General features: G+C 44.6%; 1 protein-coding gene across 1 annotated transcript; it reads left to right on the top strand.

The window, feature by feature from the left end:
- Window positions 1–27,558, top strand: NEK9 (NIMA related kinase 9). The gene is given in 24 exon segments (XM_079308709.1): window positions 1–289; window positions 762–791; window positions 1,573–1,750; window positions 4,520–4,575; window positions 5,446–5,516; window positions 9,248–9,353; window positions 12,281–12,412; window positions 13,396–13,506; window positions 14,051–14,115; window positions 15,059–15,109; window positions 15,843–15,906; window positions 15,912–16,034; window positions 17,159–17,303; window positions 18,964–19,164; window positions 19,555–19,601; window positions 20,425–20,580; window positions 21,007–21,115; window positions 21,654–21,815; window positions 22,206–22,376; window positions 22,581–22,640; window positions 23,211–23,401; window positions 23,631–23,795; window positions 24,461–24,673; window positions 25,051–27,558. Coding segments are annotated over 24 exon segments (2,919 nt in total). The 5' UTR covers window positions 1–100; the 3' UTR covers window positions 25,174–27,558.
- Window positions 27,559–27,772: the final 214 nt, after the last annotated feature.

Genomic DNA, 27,772 nt, shown 5'->3' with positions numbered 1-27,772 from the left:
GGCAGCGGCGGGAAGCGGTTCCGGGTCGCGCTCGGGAGCCGACATGGAGCCCGCGGGGCCGCGCTGAGGGAGCGCCGTGCCGAGCGCGGCCGCCGTCGCCATGTCGCTGGGCGAGTACGAGCGGCACTGCGACTCCATCAGCTCCGACTTCGGCAGCGAGTCCTCGGGCAGGGGCGGCTCCCGCGGCGGCGGCGGCGTGCCCGGCGAGCAGGAGGAGCTGCACTACATCCCCATCCGCACCCTGGGCCGCGGCGCCTTCGGCGAGGCCACCCTGTACCGCCGCACCGAGGTAGGCAGGCGGCCCGGCGGCGGGACAGGGGCCCCGTTCCGCCGCCCCGCCGGGGCCCGGGAACGCTGCGAGAGGGGCGGGGGCCGCTGCCGGGGCCAGCGGGGCGGTCACCGGGGCCGGCGCTTGGAGGCGCCGGTGCCCGACGGGCTCTGCCCCTGGGGTGAGCGACAGCTCCAGGGGGACACCGACACACTCGGGGTGACAGTGACAGCCCAGGGGGACACTGACAGACCCCGGTGACACTGACAGCCCGGGGGGACACTGACAGCAGCGGGGTGACATCCCCCGGCCCCGCCCTGGGAGCAGCCCCCGTACCGAGTGACAGCCGCAGCCCTCAGTGGCCAGGGGTGCAGCGTCTGGGTTTCGTAGCCTCTGGGCGCTGCCAATCTCTGGGTCCCCTGAAGTTTCGCAGGGAGATGAAGAGACTCTTCTGACGACAGTAGACTACTCATTTTTCTGTGTTTTGTTCCAGTTACAGAGGACATGGGGTCATCTCATACAGGTAAACTCTCACCTGCTCAGCATTTCAGTGTAATCAGGGGAGACTGGGTGAAAAGCCAGTCCTCCTGTTGCTTCCAACTCGATTAATATCATCCTGTCCAATTGTAGTTGTGGTTTTAGCAGCTGTCAAGGAAAAATGCTTAATTTAGTTCCAAAAGAAAGTTCTTCAGTTTTTTTCTGGCCACCTTGAGGTTTCATGGCTTGGGCAGGTGTAAGTGAACACTGTTCACATGAGAGATCACTCGTAACGTGACTGACAATGTCTGTGGACCTAACAAGGGCAAACTTAATCTAAATTCATTCTGGTTTCCCTACTGATTTGTTTGAGGGGAGTTTTTTGTTTGTTTGTTTGTTGGGGTTTTTTTGTTTGTTTTTATTCTTTAGGCTTTTTCCTTTGAATATTTGTAACAGCTTATGGTCTTGTACAATATCCTACAGTTACAGTATTAAAAATACAATATTCTCCCTTTATTGAAAAGGAGTATGTTTAGTCTTTATTGAAATAAAACAAACCCTGTGTCTTTCCCTCGGTTTGGTGTTTTGGTTTTGGTTTTTTTTCCCAGACTGAGTGTTTGCCAGCTAGAAAGATGGCTTCAGGCCATCACTATTTCTAACGACAAACAACAAACCTCAGAACTTAAACTGTGAAGAATATTTGTGTGAAATCTGTAAGAGACAGAAAAGTCTTTTGCTTTCCCTGCTATTTTAATTCCTGCTATAAAGGCACATACCGTTCTCTTCATAACAGTGTGTTTTAATTGAAAGATGTTTTCGTGTTTCAGGATGACTCACTTGTCGTGTGGAAAGAGGTGGACCTGACCCGGCTGTCAGAAAAGGAGCGTCGTGATGCTTTGAACGAAATCGTTATCCTGGCCCTGCTGCAGCACGAGAACATCATTGCTTACTACAACCACTTCATGGATAACACCACGCTCCTGATCGAGCTGGAGTACTGTAATGGTGAGATCCCTGCTCCCATTTATGAACAGGCAGCTGCCATGTGTCTGGGTCACCCTCCTACAGAGCCTGCAGCAAGTGTTTCTGGGGTGTCAGCTGGAGAGCAGAGGAGTGGAGGTGAATTCTGCTGCGTAGCTCCTGAAGAGGAGCCTGAGAACCCTTCTGATTTGTGTCTCAGGTGCTGAAAAAAGAAGCCCAGTAGTTAGGGGAGGCAGTCTATGCAGTAGATGATTTCTTCAGTTTTCTGAATAGCTGGTGCGCTGGGAGGAGTGGATTGCTGGTGATAAACACCTCTAGTGCACCTTGCTGTGTTCTGTTAGGAGGGCAGTAGGAAAAGACCATGAGACTATCTGGGCCTCTGTACCAGTACTGAGTGGGGCTTTTTTTTCAGTACTGTTACCTAAATAGATTTATAATTTGGCAGTTATAAATCAGAGCTTAAAAATGTCCTGCTACACTGCAGTCAGTACTTTTTCCCACCTTCTGCTTTCAGCTTTTACCTTAACTATTCAAAAAAACCCCAAACAATAAAGAAATTTCTGGTGGTGGAGAAAATTTTAAAATTCTATCCAAGAATAGCTCAGATGGTTGTGTTTGGAGTTGGCAGGGGAAGCAGTCCTTGCTAGGATGGAGCTTGGAAGGGTTTGCAATGAGGTTGTGATTAGCAGCTGCTCTTAGATGGCAGGAACAGGAGCCCATACACAGCTTACACTGCTGGAACAGGATACATGCCTAGAACTGCAGTGTGGTTCCTGTTTGGGTGAGTGGGACAGCTCCCCAAGCAGTGTCTGGTTTGTATAGGGCTTGCATTAAGCCTTGGCTCATCAGAAGAAACCTTTTTTGTTGGAAAATGCTATCATTGTGTTGTGTTCACCTTATACAACATAGTGCTTTCATGGGAACAGGTTGGAAAGCACAAAGGAGTTGTAAGGGCTTTTAGAAGAGTCTCAGACACCATGGTTGGCAGCTTGGCCAAAGCTGGTTTTTCTTCTCTGCTTTTTGTTTTTATGGAGGGTGGAGTCTCATGCAAGCATAGGGGAATGTTAGCTCTTTGAGGCACCTCTTATTTTAAGGGATCTCTCTCTGTGTGAATTACTTGCCCTGAAAAGCCTGAATGCTTGAGGCCATTATAATTTTGTTGGAGGGCATAGAGAAAAACTGTGTAGTATTGATATCTGTGCACATTTGTAGATGCCTCTGTTGGCTTTGGGATAATAACCAAGAGATGAGTTTATAGCTGGTGTTGCTTGAATGTGTCTGAATGGTCGAGAACAAGGGATGTGAGAAACAGGAAATCTTGTGTGGACTTCCACGTAATGGTTTTGCCAATGGTTTATTTGTTGTTTTTTTGGTTTTTTTTTTTTTTTTTTTTTTTTTTTTTTTTACAGTGTACAAGCCCAAGTTAATTTGTAAGTAATTTTTAAAATAAGGCAGGACCAAGCACTGTTAGACACTCAGAATTCAAAAGTTTTACTGTTTAATTGTCTCTTTGGAGGATCTAGAAAAGAATTTCAAATTTCAGTGAGTGTTGCCCCTGTTTTACAGAGAAGAAAGTCAAGTTATTGATCTATTTGCCTTTAGTTCCACGTGTATATCATGGTACTGTAAGACTTGGATTTACTGTGAGATAACATAAGTGAATACAAATGAAGTATACTTGGGAAGAAATATCCTATAAAATACAGTAATTGAAAAGATAATAACATATATTGGAAGGTTAGATGTGATTAGATGAAACAAATACTAAATTAATTTGCTTTTCATATGTGTGCATAGAGGTATTGGTTATATGAGTCAAGAGCTAATTTGTCTCCTTGTGTAGGATTTTGGCAATGTCATACCTATCATGCTGCTCTTTGGTTCAGAAAAGCTGCCAAAAAGATGTGGAAAAAAAAGAGATAAACACAATTGACTAAAAGCCTGCAAAGTTTGAATGGTTGGAAAAGGCATACATAAGAAGAAGCAGAAGTGAATACTTTGGTTAAATTGTGAATGTGAAAAGTGGTTTATAGCTAATTTGTAAATGTGAACATAAGGCAGAAACAAGAAATGTTGGGACGTTGCAGCAAGGCTGAATGAGAAGAAATTAAGTGAAGGGAATCTTAGTTAGAAAAATCTTCCTAACATCAAAGTCTGAATGAAGTCCCTCAAGTAGACAACGGAGTCCTGCAGCCTGTTTTGGACTTTCACCACTTGACAGAATAAAATGATGCAAGCAAAAGCTGTCTTGCACCATGGGAATGGTCCTAGTGATCCATTACAATTAGGACATAATATATGATAATTGGGAATTGGAATAGCAGCAGGAGGTTGTCAGAGTTTTGGGATTTACTGTTTGGGTGCTGATCTGACAGGGAGTTTCTCTACCTGCAGCCCTCAGCATAATTTCTTTTAGCTGTCCTTGATTTTCAGTCTGCTGTCTCACTGGATTTGGCGTACAGCTAATACATGTTTACATACCCCAAGAAGCACCTAAATAAGTTGAAAAGTAGGGACTGCTGGCTGAGCTTACTGATTTACTTTTCAGAGAATATTAAAGGGTGGTGGTAAAGAATCATCCCTGGTTAGGCTTAAATACACCATTGAAGTTCTTAGATGAAAGAACTTAGTTTTGTGAGTGCCTGACCAGTGTAAGTGAAGAATGCTGAGAGAGCTATCATGACTGATCAGATCTCTTGGGGAGTTTGAGTATTCCCAGCAGCATTTGAGCAGAGTAACTGCTGCCATTAACTAAGATGAACCTCTGTCTTTCTCACTCACTTATAATTACAGGAGGGAACCTCTACGATAAGATTCTGCGGCAGAAAGACAAGTTATTTGAAGAAGAGGTAACTTGGAATGGCTTGAGGGAGCAGTGGAGCTGCCTAATGTTCTGGGGATCTATAGGGTTATTTAAGTATTTATTCCAATTTTTTTCATTGTGATAGTGGGGATTTTCTGTATTTATATGGGGACTGGCATCCTCCTGGTTCAATATTGCAAGCATTTATGGATATCTGAAACTTCTTATTTCCCTTTTAACTGTCTATAGGCAGTACATAGTTTCAAGGGAGGAATAATGAAAGAGAGCTGGCTTTCTTCACCTTACCATCTTGGCAAACATTAAACTTCTAAACCTCTTTCTGTGTTTCTTCCTAGTGGGCCCTGTATTTGTCTCCCTTCTTAATCATTTTGTAGGGATTTTTTTTCAAGTCATATCCTTGAATCTATCTTACACTTCTCTTTTTCTGTCTTTATTTTATTTAAACTTAACTTTGTGCTGTCTGCTTTCATTGCATGCTGAGTTGATTAATGATTACACTTAATTGTCTTATATGGTGACTTCTAAGACTTTCTGGCTCATAGGGAATATTTTATGGTCCCAATTCATATTTGAAGAGCATAACTGTAGATGTTTCCCAAGTGGTCATTAGTTGTCATTCTTAAGTCTTTTCACTTACTGAATCTCTGATGCTTGTCAGGAGAGACACTATGAATGGAAGTAGAACAATCTATCTGTTGAAATGTTTTTTTTAGAGATTTACAAACCAGAAAATTTTAGCATTTTTGTACTCCTGAGGAGCATCAAAATGATATTGCCAGGCTCTCTTGCTATGCCTCAGTGTGACAGGGATGTGTAGGGTTTTGTTATTTTTTAATAATTTTTTTGAGCTTCACATTATGTATATATATATATATATATATTTCTACCCATGCAGATGGTGATTTGGTATCTCTTTCAAATTGCATCAGCTGTGAGCTGCATTCATCGAGCTGGAATTCTTCACAGGTAAGTGTGGCATGCAGAAAGCTGAGATAACCAGTGCACTTCATGGGAGTGAGTTTGCTGCTTTGTTTAAAGCAACCACTGAGCTTTTCTCCAGAGTGTAATAGGATCTCCTAAATGTTAAGAATCTATTTTTCATTGGGCTAGAAACCGTCTTGTGATAGATGTGGCAGGAAATCTTGTATTTGCAAATGGAACTGCAGCTGTGTGAACAAAGAGTTTATCCACATAGGAAGGAAGTAAATTTGCCCTTTATTGCGATAGCATATAAATGATGTTTGTTAAAGTGGGTAGGAAGAGCATTTACCACAGGCCAAAGGTACTTCTGACCTGTTCCACAATTAATAGCTGCAAGCCAATGTGTACATCATTCTGTGACTCCTGGAGGCTAATGGTGAGGAAGACTTTGCATTTGTCCATTGCTGTAATATAACCCATGTGAGGATTTGTCCTGCATTTGTCTAAATCTTATTTCTTTCGGCTGTTACTTAAGGAGCTAGTATAGTCTGTTGGCTTGTAGTGGTAATTTTGACAGTTATTCTGATATTTTAATGTGTAGCTAATCACCTTTTTCTGTTGCCCTTTTCTGTTTGGGAGCAGTAAATTTCATGTCTGATGTGTGTTTCAAGGAGGCCATGATGGTCAGGGGAGTATTGCACATGTAAACACTTCCAGCACAGTTGGATCATGTGCTTGCACTCACTTATGGGCAGAGCTGTGTGAGGGTGTTTTCTGTGGGAATAGCATCCTGACTGCTGCCATTCTGAATCTTTTGTAATTGGCAAGCCTTGCTAATAAGGGGCTGGTAGCCTGCACTCAGCAAAGCAATGCCTCAGTTTTTGGCCTGAAGCAGATGTCATGTCTGTCCTGGTTTGCAGTGATTTCCTTCTTACTACCTCTGAATATGTGTGGCCCCAAATCCTTCCATAATAACTAATTGGACAATTACTTAAATGTTTGCAGTGATTTCCTTTTGCTGCAGATATTGTCAGAGTGACTCAGGACTTTGCAGTGCCCCAAGTGGATGAGTGCAAAGTGCTGCTTTATTTGATACTTTCCCAATCTACCCATGGATGTTGTTGATTAGGAAAAGAGGGTGTTATGAAGTGTTGGCCATGAAAAGCATATCATGCTGCAGGGGCTTCTTCTCTATTTCCAGCCTCTTGTGTTGATCTGTGAAACTATACACAGATTGTCTGGGAGAGAGTGTTTTCTATCAGTTTTGGATTTCAGCATTTTTGTGGCCATCAGTCTTTCGATCTCTTGGGCATAATATGTCATGGAATCATGGTATCATTAAGCACCTCCAAGATCTCAAGAGTCCAACTGAACACCACCATGTCAGCTAAACCATAGAACTAAGTGCCATGTCTAGTTGTTTCTTGGACACTTCCAGAGATGGTGGCTCTCCCACTTCCCTGAACAGCCCAGCCCAATGCTTAACAACCCTTTCAGTGAAGAAATTCTTCTGATATCCAACCTGAACCTCCCCTGGTATATACTGAGGCAATTTCCTCTTTTGATAACTGTCACCAGTTACCTCAGAAAAGAGACTGACCTCTATCTTGCTGCAACCTCCTTTCAGGCAGTGGTAGGGAGTGGTAAGGTCTCACCTGAGCCTCTTTTTCTTCAGGCTAAATAACCCCAGCTCTCTCAGCTGCTTTTCATCAGACGTGTGTTCCAGACCCTTCACCAGCTCTGTTCTCTGGACATGCTCCAGCACCTCAATGTTTTACTTGCAGTGAGAGGCCCAGAACTGGACTCAAAATGTGGCTTCACCAGCCTTTACCAGTATAAGGAACAATCCCTCCCCGGGTCCTGCTGGACACGCTGCTTCTGATAGTGGTCAGGATGCCACTGGCCTTCTTGGTCACCTGGCACACACTGGCTCATGTTCAGCTGCTGTTGACCAGCACACCCAGGTCCTTTTCTGCTGGGCAGCTTTCCAGCCATTCTGTCCCCAGCCTGTAGCACTGCCTGGGGTTGTTATGGGCCAAGTGCAGGATCCAGCATTTCATCTTGCTGAACCTCTACAATTGGCCTCAACCTATCAATATAGCCTGTCTAGATCCCACTGTAGAGCCTCTCCTACCATGCAGCCCATCTGCACTCCTACTCAGCTTGGTGTTTTCTGCAAACTGACTGAGGGTGCACTCAATCCCCCCATTGAAAACTTTGATAAAGATATTAAACAGGGCTGGCCCCAACACTGAGCCCTGGGGAACTGCCATTGGTTACTGACTGCCAGCTGGATGTGCCCATCCCCACCACACTCTGTGCTCTGCCACCCAGGCTATTTATAAGTGCACAAAGAGTGCACTTATACAAGCCATGGGCTGCCAGCTTCTCCAGCAGCCTGCTCCTGCATCTCTAAAATTTTGTTCTTAAAGTATGTCCAGCCTTCCTAGACCCCTTTGTTTTTAAGAGCGGTTTCCCAAGGTCTGACTGAACCAAAAAATGAAAATACCACAGTCTGCCATCCAGAACTCCAAGGTGTAGAGGTTTTGTTGACCCCCTTCTTTACTTCACCAAGAATTGAAAACTGTCATTTTGTGGTCGCTACCTAAGACGGCCTCCAACCACTGCATCTCCCACCAACCCTTCTCTGTTCAGAAACAGCAGATGCTGCCCCAGTAGGCTTTCTTACCAGCTGTGTTAGGAAGTTATCTTCCACACCCTTCAGGAACTTCCTAGACTGCTTCCTCTCTGCTGTGTTGAGTTTCCAGCAGAAATCCAGAAGGTTAAAATCTCTCACAAAAACTGGAGATCATGAAACATCAGCCAGCTGCTTGTGGAATCTCATCTGGCTCTTCATCCTGGTTGGGCGATCCTCCCCCTGATTCTCACCCACAGGCACCATATCAGGAGCCATATCATCACTGACCCTGGGCTCTGTGCAGTCGAGAGCTGTTGTACAGAGCCATCCCTTGGTCACCTGTCCCTTTGGAAGAGCTGCACTGCAGCACTCCAGTGATGCAAGTCCCCTGCCACAATCCTATGATGGCAGCTGTGTCACAGCTTTCCTGCTGCACAGTGGCTTCCATGTCCTCCTGTTTATTACCCTGCTGTGTGCATTGGTACAGATGCACTTCAGCTGGGCTGTTGATCTCACCCCAACACTGACATGCAGCATTAGGCTCACGTCCAGCCAGCCTGGTCTTAGCTCCTTCCCTCTTCAAACCTAGACTAAAGCCTCCTCAATCAGCCCAGCCAACTCATGGGCTAGAATCCTATGTCATGTTACAAAGAGTAGTTCTTGAGGGATAAGGACATTGTGCTTAAGTTCTAGAGTGGCATCTGTTTCATACCCTCTGTGTGTTTATATGTGCATACATACATATTGAAACTTACGTTTTTAGTGAGCTCAGCGTCTCCTGGCTTGGGTCTATTTATAAAACTAGCAAAAATAAGACCTGCTCAATGACCTTCATATGAGAAGAAACTGAGAGGGGGGGAAAGAACTATCTTTGATCTGTGGCCTTTACATGGGTGTCTGAGCCTGAGCTTTTGAAACTATGTTGTGTTTGCATGGGGAATGTGATAAAACATGGATAACTGCAGTTACTGCCCTGGTACTTGGGGCAAAATTGCCTTTGGAGAATTCTGTGTATGTGTGTGTGACAGTGCTGGCAGAGTAGCAATGGCTCATTTTGGGGGCAAAGTGTAGTAATGTGGGAAGAACTGTGAAATTTAGAAGCATATTTGAGTGTTTTGAATTCTGTTTCTCATTTCAGAGACATAAAGACATTAAATATCTTTCTAACCAAGGCAAACCTGATTAAATTGGGAGACTATGGGTTGGCAAAGAAGCTGAACTCTGAGTACTCTATGGCTGAGACTGTGAGTATCTGCCATCTTTGTGTGCAGACTGAGTTGTGTTTTTCTTTCATCTCTGCATGCCTTGCAGAAGACCAGGGACTCTGTACATTCTTGCTGCTTGTTTACTATTGCTTTCTTTTCTCTCACCCCTCAACTTCCCTCAGTGTTATGGTATCTTAGAATTAAGGTTGGAAAATACTTCCAAGCTCATTGAGTCCAACTGTTAACCCAGCACCGCTGTGTTCACCACTAAACCATGTCCCCAAGTGCTGCCTCCACAGGTTGGGGTTTTTTTTAGCACTTCCAGAGATGGTGACTCAGCTACTTTTTTGGGCATCTTGTTCCAATGCCTGACCATTTTAGTGAAGGAATTTTTCCTAGTGTTTTATGTAAACCTCCTTTGGTGCAATTTGGGGCTGTTTCTTCTTGTCCTGTCACTTACTGCTTGGAGACTGACACCCACCTCTGTACAACTTTACTTCCTAACTGTGTCTTACTAACTTTGGCATATTTGCTGATGTGTTGCAGCCTGCAGTTATCCTTGCTCCATTACCTTTTGGAGGTCTATCTCTCTGGAAAGCAGCAGTAGACTAAAAATTGATGCCACTATGGAAATAGAATTGTACCAGAGCATGTTAGAGAGCACTGCTGTTCTTTCCCCTAGGCATGGTACTTCTAAAGGTGAACCTGTGTAACATGAAGGCAGTGCTAGCTGAAGGACAGAGACAGCATTAGAGTCACATCAGAACAACGCTCTCCCTCTGGGCTAGTTAAGGCCAGCTTAACAAATAAATTAATTTTGTTATGCTGCTAACAAGTAAATTATGTCTCAGGTGGATCTGAGATAGCTTGGTTGTGCATGCCTGACATTGCACTGTGCCACAGGCATGTCTCAAATGTCTTTCATATTCAGGCTCTGAACTGAATTTCGAAGAAGCAGGAAAGGTACTTGTGCTTCTTATGGTAACCAGATGTATGGTTTATTGGTAATGTTCCTGAAGGGGGTTAGAGCTCTGTAGGAGAGATTAATTCTACCAGAAGGCTGACAAGCTTGGCCTTGTTCCAGATCCTGGCAGAAAGCATTTTTGCAGCCAGTTGTGACACGGGGTAAGCTGTATTGCAGGCACCTAAAAGGTTCAGTTTGGATTTCTCAACTCCATTAATTTCTATTGTGTTAGGCTTGGAGAGAGAGACATTGTCTGAGGCTCCTCTCTGCTAAAGGCCTTTATTATAGTTTGGGACACAAGCCAGCTCCCACTTCCCCTTATCAGGCTCTATTATTCAATTTCATGCCAGGTGTTGGTGTTCTGTTAGGATGTGTAGTTAAATACTTGCCAGTGTCTTTCCAGAACATGAGCACTATTGTGCAGTTCCACTGTAAGTGGGAACTCAAGGCTAGTGCATAAAGCCATCACTAGACTGGGCTGCAGCAGAACCACTTCTGCTTTGTCACACTTTTCATGACCTTCTGGCTTTCAGAGGCAGTTCAAACCTGTGAATTTCCAGGTTTGTTTTTGCCTGTGCTGTCTGTATTCATCTATACCTACTATACCTGCAAGCATTGTTTTTTAATTTTTCATAAATGAAGAACATTGAACTACACACCTTCAGCCATAGTTTGACTTTTGTAAACTGGCTATGCTCTGGTCTAGTTGCTCAATTTTTAACTTAATGACCAGTGGAAGACTGGAAGTAATTTTCTTGGGAAATGAGCGGAAACATGTTATTATCATATTTGTAATTGTAGCAGTCAAACTGTGATTTTTGTGGAACGCTCACATCTTGCATCCTAAACACTGAGTTCTTAATTTATCATTTTTTTCTCCCATTTACCAAACAATATACACAAAATATGTCTGTCTTATCCTTTGCTTAAAAAATGTTTAGGTGCAGTGTCCTAGTTCTCTGTGTTACACTCCAATTCTTAGGGCTTCTAAACCTTCCCATGGCTGGAACTCATGTATCTCTGTAGCAGTCACACTCTGTGACAGGAAATGGGAGGGAGATGGCAGATTCTGAATGTGCCCATTAGGTATCCAGTGTACTTGCAGAGTCTCATGAAGGGCAGGCTTTGTAGTCCTTGGAGCTTTGCTGAGAGAGTTGAAAAGAGGTCATCTATAAATATTTCGCCTTTTTCTAAATTCTGTCTCATTTTGTTTTACTGTCTAGTTTCTTTCTAAGGAATGACCTCCATTCATGTGGAAGCTTCATTCTTACATCTTTTTTCATGTTTATTCTGTCTCCTTGTTGTGACTTTGAGCTAAGCCCCTACTTTTGCAGCACCTGAGAGGCCTTTGTATTTATGTGCAGGGTTTGGATTTTTCTGTGTGTGCTGAGGGTGTTTGTTCTACACAAAACAATTGTTCAGGAAAGTCACTTCTGAAGTGAAAGCCTTTTGGGTGGGACTCAAGCCAGCTTTCTACGTACTGACCCAAAAGGAACCCTTCTTTTCCTTTGAGACAGTGCAGCTTTTGTCCTGGCAGTATCTTGTGATCACAGTGGCTCCACAGCTAAGGTCTGGCATCTGTATTTGGAAGCTTTGCTAGATCCTTTTTTCTTCAGCCTCATGTGATGGTTTCCATATGCCTGATCAGTGCATAAAGCCCTGATTGCCTCTAAGTGATGTATATTTAAGAGAGGTGAAAGTCCTTGATGTGTTTTTGTAACTATTACTCTAGTGAGAAGTATGTACCATATCAGGTACATGAGAAGAGAGGTGTCTAGGTTCTTTTGGAAAGCTCAGGACTAGACAGATTTGTGGATAACAGGGGAAGAAGTGTGCTTATTGTTCCCATTCCACCAGCATATTAGGGAGGTATATCACTTCAGTGCTGTGTCATATCAGTGTCTAGCTCTGTCCTGTGTGAGCATAATGGATACAGAGCTCCTGAGTTGAAGGCTACTGGATCATTTCTGATTTTTAAATGTCTTTTTTTGTTTTTTCCTAGCTGGTGGGAACTCCATATTACATGTCCCCAGAACTCTGCCAGGGTGTGAAATACAACTTCAAATCAGATATTTGGGCTGTGGGCTGTGTCATCTTTGAGCTGCTTACTCTGAAGAGGACCTTTGATGCTACTGTAAGTCTGCAAACCAGTATGGACTGAATAACCTTATTTTTTTTTATTGTCCTAAGATTTACACATAGCTTCCTTCAGTCATGTTTTTCTTTTGTTGTTGTTTAAATCTGCTAATTAGAAAAACAGTGGCCTAAGAGTGACAACTATAGCCAGAGAAAATCTCTGCATGATTCCTGCACCCTTTCTGCACCCTTTGTGCAGATTCCCTTCTGCCTTCATGCAGCAGCCTCTCTGGCTTGTGCCAAACCCACCCCTTGTCCGCAGCCTATGTTTACTAAATGGGGAATAAAACTGTGCTAATTTGTATCATAGTTATGAACAAAGTATCCTTTTCACCACAACCAGGAAGTTTGTGTTTGTGTATCTAGTCTTTTAGCATTACAAGCTGTGAATTTTCTGTGTAGCATTCTGTAGCAAGACGTTCTGGCCTCCAGATTTCATAGGATCTCATCCTGTTACTGTTTCTGGAAGCGTGGTTGCAGGAGAAGACTGGTCCAGCTGATGCAGGGAGGGTGAAAGAAGCATTGCTGGCTGGCACATGGGATTTGCTAGCTGTGCCATGTGATGGGAAAAGCTGCTAGTTGCTGTAGGCAAGATGTTGTAACCCTGAAAGAGAAGGTGTGAAAATACCATTCTTTGCTGACTTTCTCCAGTGATGGCTCTCCAGTCCCAGCAGCTTTGCCGCTGTGCCGTGTTTAATGGCAATATGTGACCTGGGAGATTTCACATGAAGAGAAGCCTATTCTCCCTGTGCTGTTAGGGAATTTGTGAGAAGCTGGGTGTTGCCACTAAGTCCTAGCTATCAGGTTGCCATTTCTGCAGAATTGTTATTAGATTTCTGGAGAACCTGCTAGGCAGGGAAGAGGAGGGCTGTGTCCTGATCAGAATGGAGGAAGAAAATAATGGTGGCCTGTAGCATCTCTCATCATTGGATACATTGTCCAGTTTGATTCTATTATGGCTGGTTTCTGGTTTCTGCCTAGAATCCCCTGAACCTTTGTGTGAAGATTGTACAGGGAAATCGTGCCATGGAGGTTGATTCCACTGTCTACTCCTGGGAGCTGATCCAGATGGTGAACTCCTGCCTTGATCAGGTTGGTGAAATACATTCTAACTTTCAGATACCTTTTCCCAGCTGTCTCAGTCATGGAATTCAGGGGTGAATTCAGTATGTTAGCTGTTGATGCAGGGTAATTTTTGTGAGGCCTGAGGCATCACTAAGGTTGGGCTTTCTCCAGTCCTCTGAAAGGTTTATCTCAGTCCTGCAGACGCTGGAGGTATGCTGGGTTTACTCTGATCACAAGTATTTAATGGGCTGGCAGAAGCAATTATTTTTTTAATGCAGTGCTGTGGAGCTAGGAGCATCATCTCACTGCAGTCTCTTAGGGCACTGGCTTTCTGTAGGGAATTAATTTATTGAAAGCAAACAGTAATAATACCTTTGGAGCATGCAAGTCCCTCCTGCACATCTGTGGTATTTATCCCTATTAATTCTAAATATTTGAATTAATTCCTTTCTCTTCTGAAGGGAGTCAAGGAAAGAAGTCCATGCAGGCTTGAATGAGGTCTTCTGGTCCAAGGTTTTATTGTAGATGATGAGTATTCCACAGAGAATTACTTGTTGCTTCATTCTTTCAGGACCCAGAAAAGAGACCCACTGCAGATGAATTGCTTGAACATCCCCTTCTCAGCAAACGCAGGAGGTAATCAGGTGGTCTTTCCTGAAACCTAGATGGCTGGCAGGGAAAACAGGAGGGTTTGTGCAGGCTGGTGGTGTTTATGCTTTCACAGCAACATGCTTAAGTGAATTTAGACTGATGTGAAGCAAATATTTAAGTCTTTCATTCTCTTTAGGGGAAAAGTGCATTTTTGCAGTCTTATCTTCTGATGTTCTGTTGGTGCATGGGGAGGTCTCTGCATCCTTAGAAGCTGTTATATTGAGAACCTTGAGGTATTCCATTCTGAGACTCTTGGAGGAATGCTTTCTACTCTTCAGATGTCTGTGAATGAAGAGCCACAGAGATCCTTTAGTGATCATTGGAAAAAAAAAGTTTTGGATATATATATATTCAAAATATATGGATCATTCAGTATAGAGACCCTCATTTTTTCCTTTTGTTGCCTCCCTCTTTGGGAGAGACTTGCATTGAAAGTGGTCCATTTTAGCATAGTTTAATCATCAGCCTGCACACACTATCTTGTCATGAAAGGGGGCAATAATTCTGGGCTATTTCTAGTCCACATTGGTTTATTTGGGAAAAGCAGACTTAGTCCTTTATACCAATACTGTTTTGTTTGGTGATCAGCAGAGTGAGTTTTGTCTTGCTGTATGCATTGGTAAAAACCCAAACCCTCATAATGTTTAGCCATTTAAGGTTATTCTTGTGCAACATGGGTATGGTTGGCTGCATTTTCATACAGACGTAGTTTGTTGTCCTCAGCTCTTCTAGAAGTTTGTTAGCTGTGTGACACATTACTTCTGCCCTACTTATTGTGTATTGCTGTGAGCTGGTAAACAGCTGCCATGTTTCTTCCAAGAGGCAGCAGCCTTTTTTTGGAAAGCAAAACAGTCTGTGTGTGCTGCTTGTCAGTAAATTGCATAGAGCAATGTTGCTGTTTCCTAAAATCCTTTTTCTCCCTTGGCAGGGAGATGGAAGAGAAAGTCACGCTGCTTAATGGGCCAAATAAGCGACCAAGGTAATTATTTAGGCATGTGTTTGAAAGGAAATATGGAGGGAACAGCTCCCCAGAGAGGAACTGAGTGTTAGCCTGTGACAACCTTAATGGAATAGTGTAGTTTGGAAGATCCCTGAATGCTGGAAATTTGACACAGCAGTTGCATGCTTATTGTCCTGTGTTTAACACTGTCTTTTATATCCTACTTATTTGTATGGCTGGAGCTGTACCTCAGCAGATCCCATCCAGCTCTAATCTGTCCTACTGAGGATATAATCTTCACAGCCTACATATCTGAATTGTAATGTAGATCTCTCCTTTCACACAGATTCCCTTCAGCAAGAGGAATATGACTATCTGATTATTAATTAATATTACATTAATATAAATATCTTCTATAAAACCCAATATAGCAGAGGTTCAGCAAAGTTCTCAGCAAGCCTGTAAGCAGGGTTGCTCTGTGAAGCAGGTAGCTTCTGTGACATGTATAGCTAATTGTCTGTTATTTATCAGACAGAATTTGACCATTTTTTCCTCACAAACTTGGATGTATTAAAACTATCTGAGTACCTTAGGTGAAGTTGTCCCAGTTCATGGGCTGTTCACAGTTTACTGGAAGAATAGTTTTTGAAAATAAGAACCATGAATGGTTGTGAAGAGGAAACTGCTAGACAACAGCAGGAAAATGGGTGATGACAGGGCATGCAAACTCATTATTAATTTATGTGTGGTTTGTTGGGGGGGTCTTGTGCAGGTCAAGTACCATGAACGAGGCTCCCATTGCAGTGGTGACTTCGCGCACTAGTGAGGTGTATGTTTGGGAGGTGGGAAGTCCACTCCCCAGAAGCTGGATGCCATCAAAAGTGGCTGCAGTGCACGCCAGGTGTGTGCTGGTAACACTCACTTTGCTGTGGTGACAGTGGAGAAGGAGCTCTACACATGGGTGGTAAGTGAGACAAACTGCAGGAAGCGGGAAAGAGTGGGAAAGGAGGGTTCGCATCTACTGCTGGCTGTTCATGAGCCTGTTTGAATCAGATGGGCAGGAAGCTTGGAAAGGCAGAAATCTGACTGCAGTGGATACTGAGGCCATCTGATTTGGGGCTGATACAAGTCTCCCAAGGCAAGTGTGTTTCTGGGAGGCATTTTCCATTGTGACAGGAAATGTCTTGGAAACTTGCTGTGCACTTGAGGTTTGTAAATGGTGGTCTTGTAGGCCCAAACACTGTGTCAGACATTTCTTCATTCCATTCCTGACTACTAGACATTCAGTGGAGATTTAGTGATTCTCTGTTTTGTATTTTCAAGGAGGGTTTTCAAGATCAGAATGGGTGGGATGAGTGACCTTTTTGTCATACAGTTGTCATCTGCAAGGTAACTTCCATCTGAAAGCAGAAGTATCTTATGCTAAACAACTGCTTTTTGTGATGAGTGGAAATTCTGGAATAGTTTAAAGTGAATAAAAAATGTTGGCATATAATGCATTTTAAACAATTGAATTCAGTCTTCCCAGGTTTAGCTGGTCTGTGACATGGAGGTGTTCTCCATCTCCAGGCTTCCATGGGTTTTTGTATTGATTATACAGAAGCTATTAAAAGAGATTAGAAGATGAGTCAGTAAGAAAGGAAAGAGATCCAAATAGGAGGAGAACAACTTGGAGTAATTGGCAGGATATTCCTACAAGAACAATCACTGAAAACTTTCAGCTGGCTATTAATAGTTTTAGTTTCAACACTACTTATTTTGTTTGAAAAGTAGTTAAAAAAGCTGAAGAATGAATTTCAGTCCTACAGCAGGAAGCAGGTTCTGTAGCCTGGCAGATGAGAAAGGAGCAGGGATTCCTCACCAGCTGCTGACCTGAGATGGATCACTCCTTGTTAGAACATAACTGCTACAAAGCCTTTGCTGCCATTGAGATTGTTGCCTACTGTATGCACAGATTGCAGTCTCTTCCCAAGAGCAGACAGAACATTTTCTCTTGCTCCTTGCAGTCTTCTGTTGTTTGCTGTTAGCTGTTGACACCCTTTCTGAGATTGTGGAAATGTAACCTCACCAGGTGTTTCTGTCCTGCAGAATATGCAGGGGGGCACCAAGTTGCACGGGCAGCTGGGACATGGAGACAGAGCTTCCTACCGGCAGCCAAAGCACGTTGAGAAGCTTCAGGGAAAAGCCATTCGCCAGGTGTCCTGTGGAGATGATTTCACAGTGTGCATCACGGGTGAGAGCTGGAATTCCTTTGCCTCAGACTGTTATGGATGCGTAGGCGTTGACTAGTCCCCTCACTCTGCTGAGCTGTTGAAGGTGTTTGCCTTCACCATCAGATTAGCACAGCTTTGTGCACAAAGGAGAAAGCACCATATGGTACTCATCCCTGAGTTCTGAGGATAGTACCAACATTATTACATTTGGGATAAATTATATCTCAACATTTGAGATAAATCAAAATTGTTACACAGAGGAAGATACTGATTCCCAGGGATGTGATTTTGCTGAGGATGTGCTCCTTTTTGGTGATAAAGCTGGGTGTCTGTCCCAGTCTGGGGTTCCTCCTCTGCCCCGAGATCACCCCAGAGAGACACGAAGGGTGGTTCAAAACCTGGTTTTCCCCGAAGCTGCCGAAGAGAGACTGCCGGAGACAGTTTTCTCTTTTTCCAAGGACAGTTTATTGTTTCTTATCTCTGGGACACTTTGCCTGGCCAGCAGGGTCTGCTCAGCCTGGCATCCATGGTGGAATCTGCCTGGTCAAGGCAGGGCTTATCTTATATAGTTAGTACTACGTATTACATGTTTACAAAATTTTACCAATACAATACAATTTTATTAAATGGTCCAGCCCTGACCCCAACCAATCCAAGAGTGCCAATGTGTCACCCAACATGGATGACATGGAGAAGAAGGAGGAAAAGGTGTCCACCCCCCAAATTCTCCATCTTGGCCACATGTCCCTTATCATAAACATTCAAGAAAACCTATTTATCTACGTTCTAACATTCTAATTTACACTCTACTCATCATTATTTTCTGAGTCTCTTCTCTCAATGTGGGCAGATTCTCCCAAGGAGCCAAATCCAGCCCCTGCAGCTCCTGGGCAGCACTCAGGGGTCTCTGAAGGGTCTGCCAGGGGGGTTTTTGCACCCCCAAAGGAGCCAGGGAAAAACCCTGGACTCCCACAGGTGTCGGTCACAAATCCACAAGTCTGTGCAGAGTCTCTGCTTTTACCAGTGCATGTGTTGCCTCTATACATGCTCATATGACATGCTCATATGACATATACATGCTCAGACAATGAAGCCTGAAGTTGAGACTGTAGATATGTTTGAAACTCTCTTTGGACTGTGTGGGGAAAGAATCACCCTGTGTTGAAAAAGAATATGTATCTAGGATTTGCTGTTTAATTCAGAGTGCTTGACATCTGGTAGCTGTCTCTAGTTCTAAGCCTGCTCATACTTTAAAGGATGTGGTAGGTGTGGTGTTGTCTGTTATAGAAGAATCTGATTCTTGCTTTACTCATGCAAATGATTCTCAAGAAGGTCCAAGCTTATTTTGCCAGTGCTGAAAAGGCAGAATTTGACAGAGGTAAGCTCAGGTGGTGATTTTGAGAAAGGGGTGGCTTACATGGCCAGAGAATCAATTTTTGGGTTACTGTTAAAGAAATTGGCAGGTTCAACCAAAGATTTTTTTGGCACTGAAGTAGCTGCAGGTTGTCATGTAAGATTCATCTTAACATGAACAAGAAAGGACTCCATAGTCTTCTGATGACATTCTTGTGCACTAAAGAAGACAATTGCAGAAAAGTTGCTCTGACCATGTCATAAGAGTTTAATATGCAGAGTAACACGAGCCCCATGTGCTGACCAAGCTTCCCTTATGTCCTTCAGATGAGGGCCAGGTGTATGCCTTTGGCTCAGACTATTATGGATGCATTGGCGTTGACAAGGCTTATGGCTCTGAAGTGCTTGAGCCCCTGCAGCTGGATTTCTTTCTTACCAATGCTGTGGAGCAGGTCTCATGTGGAGATAACCATGTGGCAGTGCTGACCAGGAACAGAGAAGTCTACACGTGGGGCTGTGGAGAGTATGGTAGGTAGAGTCTCCCTGAACCCTAAGGGCACTGAGACTGAAAGTGCCTTGGTGTGGCTGTGTAATGCAGGGCCTGGGTGAGGGCTGCCTGGTATATATATACCCTGGGGGCAAAAAACATTGTTTCTTTGGGACTTTCTTTCCTTGTAAAAATGGGGAACTGGAGACTGAAGCCTTAGAACTTTACTCTGGTGCCATTTGGCTTCCTTGAGGGTAGGGCAATGGTTCTATGAGTGGGGTTGGATTCCCTCAAGGACTGGTGGGTGATGATGGATGTTGGGGAGAAGGGACAGTCTAGTTCTGTAGGGAGATTCTTTTTGGACTATAGCAGTTCTTAGATATGGGCATCTGGTGAGACCATTTTTAACTGCAGTATTTTCATTGATGCAGGGCGCTTGGGCTTGGATTCTGAAGAAGATCACTACACCCCTCAGAAGGTAGGGCTGTGGCTACTTCTCAAGATCTGCAAGGGCATAAATCCAAATTAGATGCTGTTTGGAAATGCTATCTGTCTGAGGCTCAGGTGTCTTTTCTGAGACATTGTAGAGTTTGCAAGGGTTGTAACTTAGCTTCCTCACTTCATTTGGCTTTGTTTCTGTCCTGGAGGTCATGGCAGAGTCATACCACTCACAAACCAGACAGCACCATGGCTTAGAGCTTCATTGGTCTGATTTCCGTGATGGAACTGTATATGCGAGCCTAATTTAGAAATCATAGTGAAAAATACCAAATGGTTTACCTTGGGTGTGTAGAGGAAATTGACAGCAGTGCAACTAATACAAGTCTTTGAACATATTATAATGAGTTAAAGATTAGTTCAAAGTAAAACCCTCTTGAAATACAGTACTGAGGTAACTGGAGTATTCCAGCCCACTGGGGGTTAGAAACAAATTAGGATGTACTTGGAAGCCAAAGATCTGTGATCACACAGTATCACACCCACATGGCAGAGACACAAACCCAGCCCATCTCAACTAACTGGGTTTAGTGTTTGCAGAGCCCATCTGGCCAGGTTGCCTGTGCATCATATATCCTGTGCTGGTCACTGGTGTCTGCCTTGAATAGCTGCTTTTTGACCAGAATTTGCATATGCTACAGACTTTATGGTATTCTTACACCTCCAAAGTAACTGTATTCGCTATTGATAGTGTCCAAACTTAGTTGTGCCACTGCTCTACCCTCATATGTTTTCCATGTGCCAGCTTCCATGTAATAGGTGTTGGGATTTTTATTTTCTTAGGATATATTTCTTCCACCTAGGTGGATGTTCCGAAGACCTTAAACATTGTGTCTGTTCACTGTGGCTGTGATGGAACTTTCCTGCTTACCCAGACAGGCAAAGTCTTGGCGTGTGGACTCAACGAGTTCAACAAGCTGGGCCTGAATCAGTGCACATCAGGGATAATCAATCATGATGTAAGTGCATTTGGATCCCTGGCTCAACTCCCAGCAATCTGTAGTATATGGGGAAATGGAAGTCCTCTAACCAAGTGTTCCTTAGCTTTTTGCCAATGCTTTAATTCAACTCAAGACAATGGATACTGGGATTGTGGGAAGAGGCAGTTTGTTCCTCAGTTTTCTGTCTGCCTTGTGGGCTTATGTCGGATCTGAGGTAGTGAAACAGAGCGAACTGCTCTGGTAACTTATCCAGTGATACAGATTCTGGCAGTTTTATATCATACTTCTTGTAGGACTGTCTTTAAGTCCCAAAACCTAGACTTTAGATTTATTAAACCTAAACTTTAGGTTTAATATCATGGTCAGACCTGAACTTGCTTGAGTAGATCTTAGCTGATGAATGTGTGATGTTTTCACTTTGTGCTTACCCACATGTTTTGTCAGACATACTGTGAGGTGCCATATGCCACTTCCCTTACTTTGGCCAAGCAGCTGTCCTTCTACAAGATCCGTACCATTTCTCCAGGGAAGACACACACAGCTTCTATTGATGGTGAGAGCCTTGTGCAGTAAGAACTGAATGCTGGTTGCCAAATTGCATTACATCAACTTCACCCTTTCAGCCTGGCCCTTGACACTAGGGGTTTTGCTCTTGGTAGCAAGGTTCATGCCTGCTCCAGGAACTCAGGATTCCTGTTTCTCAGCCGTCTTGTTTCCTGGCCAGCTGAAGCAGCAGTGTCAGCTTTCCTGTTTTTTTAAAGGGGAGTAAAATAGTTTTGGGAAGAATCATGCTCTGGGCTAGCAGTGGAATCATTTATGATCAACTTGGGCTTTGCCCAAGCAACATCAGTCAGAGAGCTGTGAGGAGTCCCAGCCCCCAGCATCAGAGAAGGGAAGCAGTGGAAAAAGGAACTGGGGTGGTGTTTCCAGGCTAAAGCCATTCCTTTTGGCTGGCACTGTCTCCTTCCAGCCTGGCTGGCTGCTCAGCAGAGCCATCCCTGTTTCTGGGCTGTTGCTGCCTGTGCTCTGTATGCATGGCTGCTTGCAGAGTTTGGCCCTTGCTGTGACTGTCTCCTCCTTTCTCCTCCCAGAGCGAGGCCGCCTGCTCACCTTCGGCTCCAACAAGTGTGGACAGCTTGGTGTTGGGGACTATAAGAAGCACCTGGGAATAAACCTGCTGGGAGGCCCCTTGGGGGGTAAGCAGGTGATCAGGGTTTCATGTGGAGATGAATTCACCATAGCTGCTACTGACGGTGAGTGGGTCTTTGCCAAGTTGCAGTGGGTTACTTTAAACTTTATCTACAGTGTGGTTAACTGGCTGCCACTGATCATTTATTTTATCAACCCCGCAGCAAAGCACAGAAATAAAGAAATCCTCCTAGGCTGGGACTGTCTTGCCCTGTTAATTGCCCCCTTGCAGCCCCAAGTATTTGCTGTCCCTAAGGCTGCAGAATACTGACATAGTTGCTGCCTGTTAAGTTTGTTAGTGGTTTATTCTCCCACTGTCAAAATCGAGCTGGTGGATTAAATACTTTGGGATAGCAGTTAGAGCAGAAAGACTTACAGCAATTATAGGCTGAAGGAAGGAGAGAATTGAACCCCTGAATTTCTTTCTCTTCAGACAACCATTTTTTCTCTTTCAGACAACCATATATTTGCTTGGGGTAATGGTGGGAATGGGCGTCTGGCAATGACATCGACAGAGAGAGCTCATGGCTCAGATATTTGTACCTCGTGGCCTCGGCCAATATTTGGATCATTGCATCATGTTCCAGACCTATCATGCCGTGGCTGGCACACCATCATCATTGTTGGTAAGTGTAAATTTAGGATGTAGCTTTGAAATCTTTTTTTATGATGACATATTATCTTGCCAGGGGAGTATAAATCTTGCCTGAGAACAAATTTCTGGGGCAAATGTGGCAAGCTGCTTTGAGCCATAGGCCTGTAACACTGGCTTTGTAGGAGTTATCTTGCTTTCTGTGTGGCACTGTAACTGAATGATTCTCTCCTTGCAGAAAAGGTGTTGAACTCCAAAACAATACGATCTAACAGCAGTGGTCTGTCCATTGGTACTGGTAAGTAACATGCTGTGGGGAGCTCTGGTTTAAGTCCAGTCAGTGGTTAGTTTGAGTGGATGAGGTTTGGTCCTGCAGCACCGTTTCTCTGTGCTTGGAAGGCCTCACAGAAGTTTTCAAAGGGAAGAAATTTAGTTGGTGCCATGCATGGGAAGGGATGGCCCAAACCTGTGGAAGCAACAACTGAAAAACTGAGACGAGAAATAACATGGGTGCCAGGAGGGCTTTGTAGTTGAGGAACTTTGATTTGACAAGAAAAAGCTGAGAGGAATTCAGAAGAGAATTGATATGGGAAGGGGCTCTATGGCAGCAGTTGCTAGAGAGATGGAGTCCAGTTTCTTGAACCTGTGGGAGGGCTGGGGCCAAGAAGCTGCAAAAGACTCTTACACACGAGCCCTTGTGCAGAGGCCTGCAGGGAGTGTAACGAGCTGAGCTGCTGAGGGAGGTAATGCTAGCATGTGCACTCACCATGACAGCATAAATTTATGCATCTTCTCTGCTCCATCTGGGGTTTGGCAACAGGAATAGCAGAGGTGGGAAAAGTATAAAGTTTTCACTTTTGTTTGCTAGTGGCTCAGAGCTGCACAACTGGGGGAGGAGAGGAAGAGGATAATGAACAAGAAGCAGAAACCCCCAATCCCAGTGGAGGCTTTCGGGGAACCATGGAAGCAGATCGTGAGTTGGGGGGCTGGATCAGCACTACAGAAGCAAAGGGAGGCAACAGTGCTGACAGCAGCTCCTGCCCTGGCTGGCTGCGGAAGGTAATGTGATTCCTCAGAAATGCCTTAAAATGGGGATCTAGGCTGGGAAAACTGGGTGGCCCATTCTGCCTTTGAGGGATACTGATAGGTTCTTAGAGCCATATTGCACAGAGCCCTTAAGGCCTCAACTGCCTATTTTACCACAAGAGGGTGTTGGTGCATTGATTGAGAAGATGAAATGACCTGCAGGAAGTTGGCAGGCCTGACAGAGCTGCTTTTGTATATCCAGGAGCTAGAGAATGCTGAATTCATCCCCATGCCTGACAGCCCATTTCCTCTGAGCATGGCATCTTCAGAGCCTGAGAAGGAGACTCTTCCTTACCAGAAACTTCAAGGACTCAAAGTGGCCTCTGAGGAACCTGTTGAATTAAACAAGCCCAAAACGGAGCCCTGGGTAATGTTACCAAAATGAATGCTTGGCTGAAAGTTCTTGGGGACCATAAATGGCAATGTTTGAATTATGGGGAGAGCTGAGAAGAAACTGTTGGATTGGCTTAATTCATCTGAATGAGGAAAAGAGGGCTAGTGATAATCAGAAGTGACGCTGCAAAGAGAAAAATTCCCAAGGATCTAGAACACAAAACTGAATCTTGGTCACATTTAAGGTAATGAGATCAGTTCTGTGTGAAAATGTGTATAATGCAATTGGAAAAAAAAAGAGAAGCCAAGGGCTCAGAAGCCTAGCAGAAGTCAGAAATTTAGAAAGCAGAATTTGTTGTGAGATTGGAAGAAGAATTGATACAGAAAATCAATGAGAAATTACAACCTATGAGACTATTTAGCTCTAGGAGTTTTCTGTCTCAAGAGGAGGCACAGATCCTACACTTAGGGAAATGAGGGTAAACTGGATGGATTTTGGTGATAGGAGGACAGGAACAATCTTCCCAGGAAAAGGAGGAAGCTAGTGGCTTTGTACAGAAGACAGAAGGAAAAGTAGCTTGTTGACCCTGCCTGCTAGAAGTGTGGCAAGTCAGGGAACAAGCTGGGATAACACTTTGGGCATGTTATTTTCTTGTGGCATATACAAACATGGCCTGGCTTCCTTCCATGTCTCTGCAGCCTACTTGCCTGAGTCCAGCCTTACCATGTGGTGAAGAGAAGGATGCACCTTCTGGTGCAGGCTGCATGTGCAGTGCTCTGCAAGTGGAGGTGACCCACCTCCGGGGCCTGGTTTTACAGTGTCTGGATGATCAGAAGAAACTGCAGCAGGAAACCATTCGTCTAAGTGCCCAGCTCCAGCGGTTCAGCAGGAGGATGGAGGAAATGCAGCAGGTGAGAATCTGTCACCTGGGTGCACATCTGTGCTCAGGGCTCACCATGCTCCTGCAGATTGTGGGGGCTGTGCAGAAGGAAGCAGCTCTTAACAGCCATCTCTATCAGCAGAATTTGGTAGGACTAAGAAAGATGACTGTTTATTGTATAAGTTGCTGATGCAGGCTCTGACAATAGCAAAACAAGAATGAAGGACAGCCCACTCCTAAAGGGATCTGGGATTTACCTTTATTTATGCTGATGAGAAGGGATGAGCAGTCAGATGTTGCGAAGGGTCACAAACAGCTGTGGAAAATGCAAACAGGGCCTTTTGCAGCTGCTAGCTTTTCTGCAGCTAGTCCTGGTGCTGTTTGGGTAACTGCTGTGTGTTCTGACAGGTGAAGGTTCATTCCAAAGGAACACAGACAACCAAAGAGGAGATGGAAGTGGATCCAAAACCTGATGTGGATTCAGATTCTTGGTGTCTCCTGGGAACGGACTCGTGCCGCTCCAACCTCTAGTCTCCTGAGCCCACTGGGATCCATCTAACTTCACAGCACACTAACCGAATGCAGAGAGCGGCTTTTCTGGCGTCAGGTCACTCGCGGACAAGGAGCGAGGCCGGAGGCTCCAGAGCAGCACCCATGTACGTTTGATATGAACTAGGAGTGAGTTTGAGAGGGGAAGGGCCCTTGAGCTCTAGGCCAGCTCAGTGATTGAAGCAGCAGCAGCTCCTCTTTGTACCTTACCTGTCAATTCTGCACGTGAGGCAGAACGGCCCCATTATGGCGATGGCTCCAGTAGCAGCTTGTGGCCCTTTCATTGTTTCACTGTTTCCTGGGAGCTGCCTTTGGGACCCCAGTATTCATCACTGCAACTCTAGATGAGAGGAGGAAACATGTTTTGTAATGAAGCTGGCTGAACCCTAAGACTCGCCACCTTCACTTCAGAGGGGTGAAGGACTAGGGTCCTCTCCTTACCACGTGGTAAGGCCCCGCTGGTGAGGCTGTTTCTCTCTGCTCAGGCGCAGAGGGACCAGCGATTGTATCATTCTGGAGGCAGTGGAGATGTTCCTCTTAGGGAGATAATAGTAGACAGCATGTCCCTGGCCTCGAGGCATAGCTTCTGGCCATATGGCTGTGTCCACTGGTCTGTACAGACAGAGTTTGAAGGCTTTATTCTGGGTGCAAGGGCTTTCCAACTTCCAGGCAATGCACCGGGATGAGTGAATCAGGTGTTTCCCGTAGCAGTAGTGGGGACTGTCTGAGATTGGATCTGTAATTCTTGATTTCTGACCACCTGCCTCCTGACCAGATGGCAAGCATCTGGGCCTCAGACTAAGTTACCCATTTCTTGCTCCAGCTGTTCAACTTGGTTTAAGTGCCAGAGTTTCTGGTTTCTTGGCATAAGCCTGTAGCTACTCCCTGCTTGGCTTCTCTTTTGCTCAGTCCCTGTGCCTACACTCTGTGTGGGTGTGGGAAAAATCCGTGTTTTTCCACTCAGTGTTCTGATTAAGCTGGAATGCCATTTCCTACCCAGAATATGTCACTACTGCTGTGGTCACAGGATGTAGCCTTCCCCAAAGACCATGAATGATCAAATCTCAGTCTGGAATTCACCTTCTTTCAAGAAGTAAGAAGTTCTCCCAAGAAAATTGGAGAAGAGGCATGGTCTGATGCTCAAGATTTACTCATTTTCTGTTAGAGAGTGAGGTTAATTTTATTCCCCTTAAATTTATTAGCAAACTGACTTTGAAGTAAAGCGTATGGGATTGGTAAGGTTCCTGTGAGCAGCTAGCCTCCCCTGCCTTATGTGATGCCTCCAAGGAGTCCTGAGTTCCTCTCACCTTTGCTGTGAGAGTGGGGTTATGATTCCATCAGGCTTAAATGATCCCCATCAATATCATGTTACTAGAATTGCCTTAGGTCTACAGGAGGTGAAATTTTTATCACCTCTGACAGACTTCTTTTGAGAGACTGTTCTGGGGAATCCAGCATTCCCCATTTGTCTCTAGAGGTGGATGCCAAACCATTTGCTCGTAACATAATGCTCCTTAAATACTTCTTTGGTGCCTATTCCTAGTATCTGGGAGTTGAATCAAGTGCTGTCATCCCAATGCAGTGTCCAGGGCAAGGATGCTTCCAGTGAGCCTGTCCATTGCTACCAAAAGCCGGGCAGGAGGAGAGCCCTCCTGGGAGGTGGTGAGAATCAGGTGCCCTGGTACAGCCAGGCTTGTTTGCCCTTGTGACTCTGCTCTCCTTTCCCCCACGTGCGTTGGAGCCAGTTCTCAGGGTCAGGGTCCCAGCTTGAGGGTCGTGTGTCACATGCAAGAGTGCCTTTGAGGACTGAAAAGTTGAGCCTGAGCCATGTCCAATAAGCAAGCACCAAGCTGATGAGAGTCGCTCTCCTGCAGTGCACTGCTATCCTCATTTCTCAATGCTCTGCAGTTGGGAAGCTAGGTGCACAGACTGGATTCCCCTTGGATCTAGTGGAGGATCAGGGTTCCTGGCAGAGGATGCCCTGTGCTCCACAATCTCATATGTGCCTTAGAGGATTCACGCTATCCAGGTTGTGCCTGTTACAGACCACGGATTTCACACCAGCCAGCTATGCAACAAAAAAAGCAGTTTAAAGGTAGCACCTTTGTCTTGGGCTGAAAACAGAAAGGCAGGCAGGCAGAAGTGCCTTTGAGCAGTTTCAAACCCTTTTTACTTCTCCCCTTCTTGCAGTGCTAGCTCCATATGTGTTGGTCTCCTGCTAGTATTGCTATTGAGTTGTTGTAGAGGAACACAACTTATGCCTGCTCTGACACTCTGGCTGAAAACTAGTTTGTTGTTGTCTTTCTTTGAAAGGTTAAAGGGTGGAGTGGTTTGAAATTTCTGTTTAAATAAATGTTTAAACTCATACTCCCGTGTCTGAACTCTTTTTCTTTCTTTTTTTTTTTTTCCAAGAGAGGAAAGGGAAATAAGCATACAGTCATCTGGTTTTGTGGCATTCTGGTTTTGATTATTTTCTTTTGCTTATAGAAAGAGGGTGAAAGCACTTTTTGCTCTGGTTAAAAAAAAAAAAAAAAGTCAGTTTCTGTGTCCCTTCATTAAAAGAAACCAGCAACAACCAAAC

Source organism: Erithacus rubecula (assembly GCF_903797595.1).
Source record: "Erithacus rubecula genome assembly, chromosome: 6".
NCBI lineage: Eukaryota > Metazoa > Chordata > Aves > Passeriformes > Muscicapidae > Erithacus > Erithacus rubecula.
Note: the sequence above shows the minus strand (reverse complement) of the source record. Positions and strands in the feature narration are given on the sequence as shown.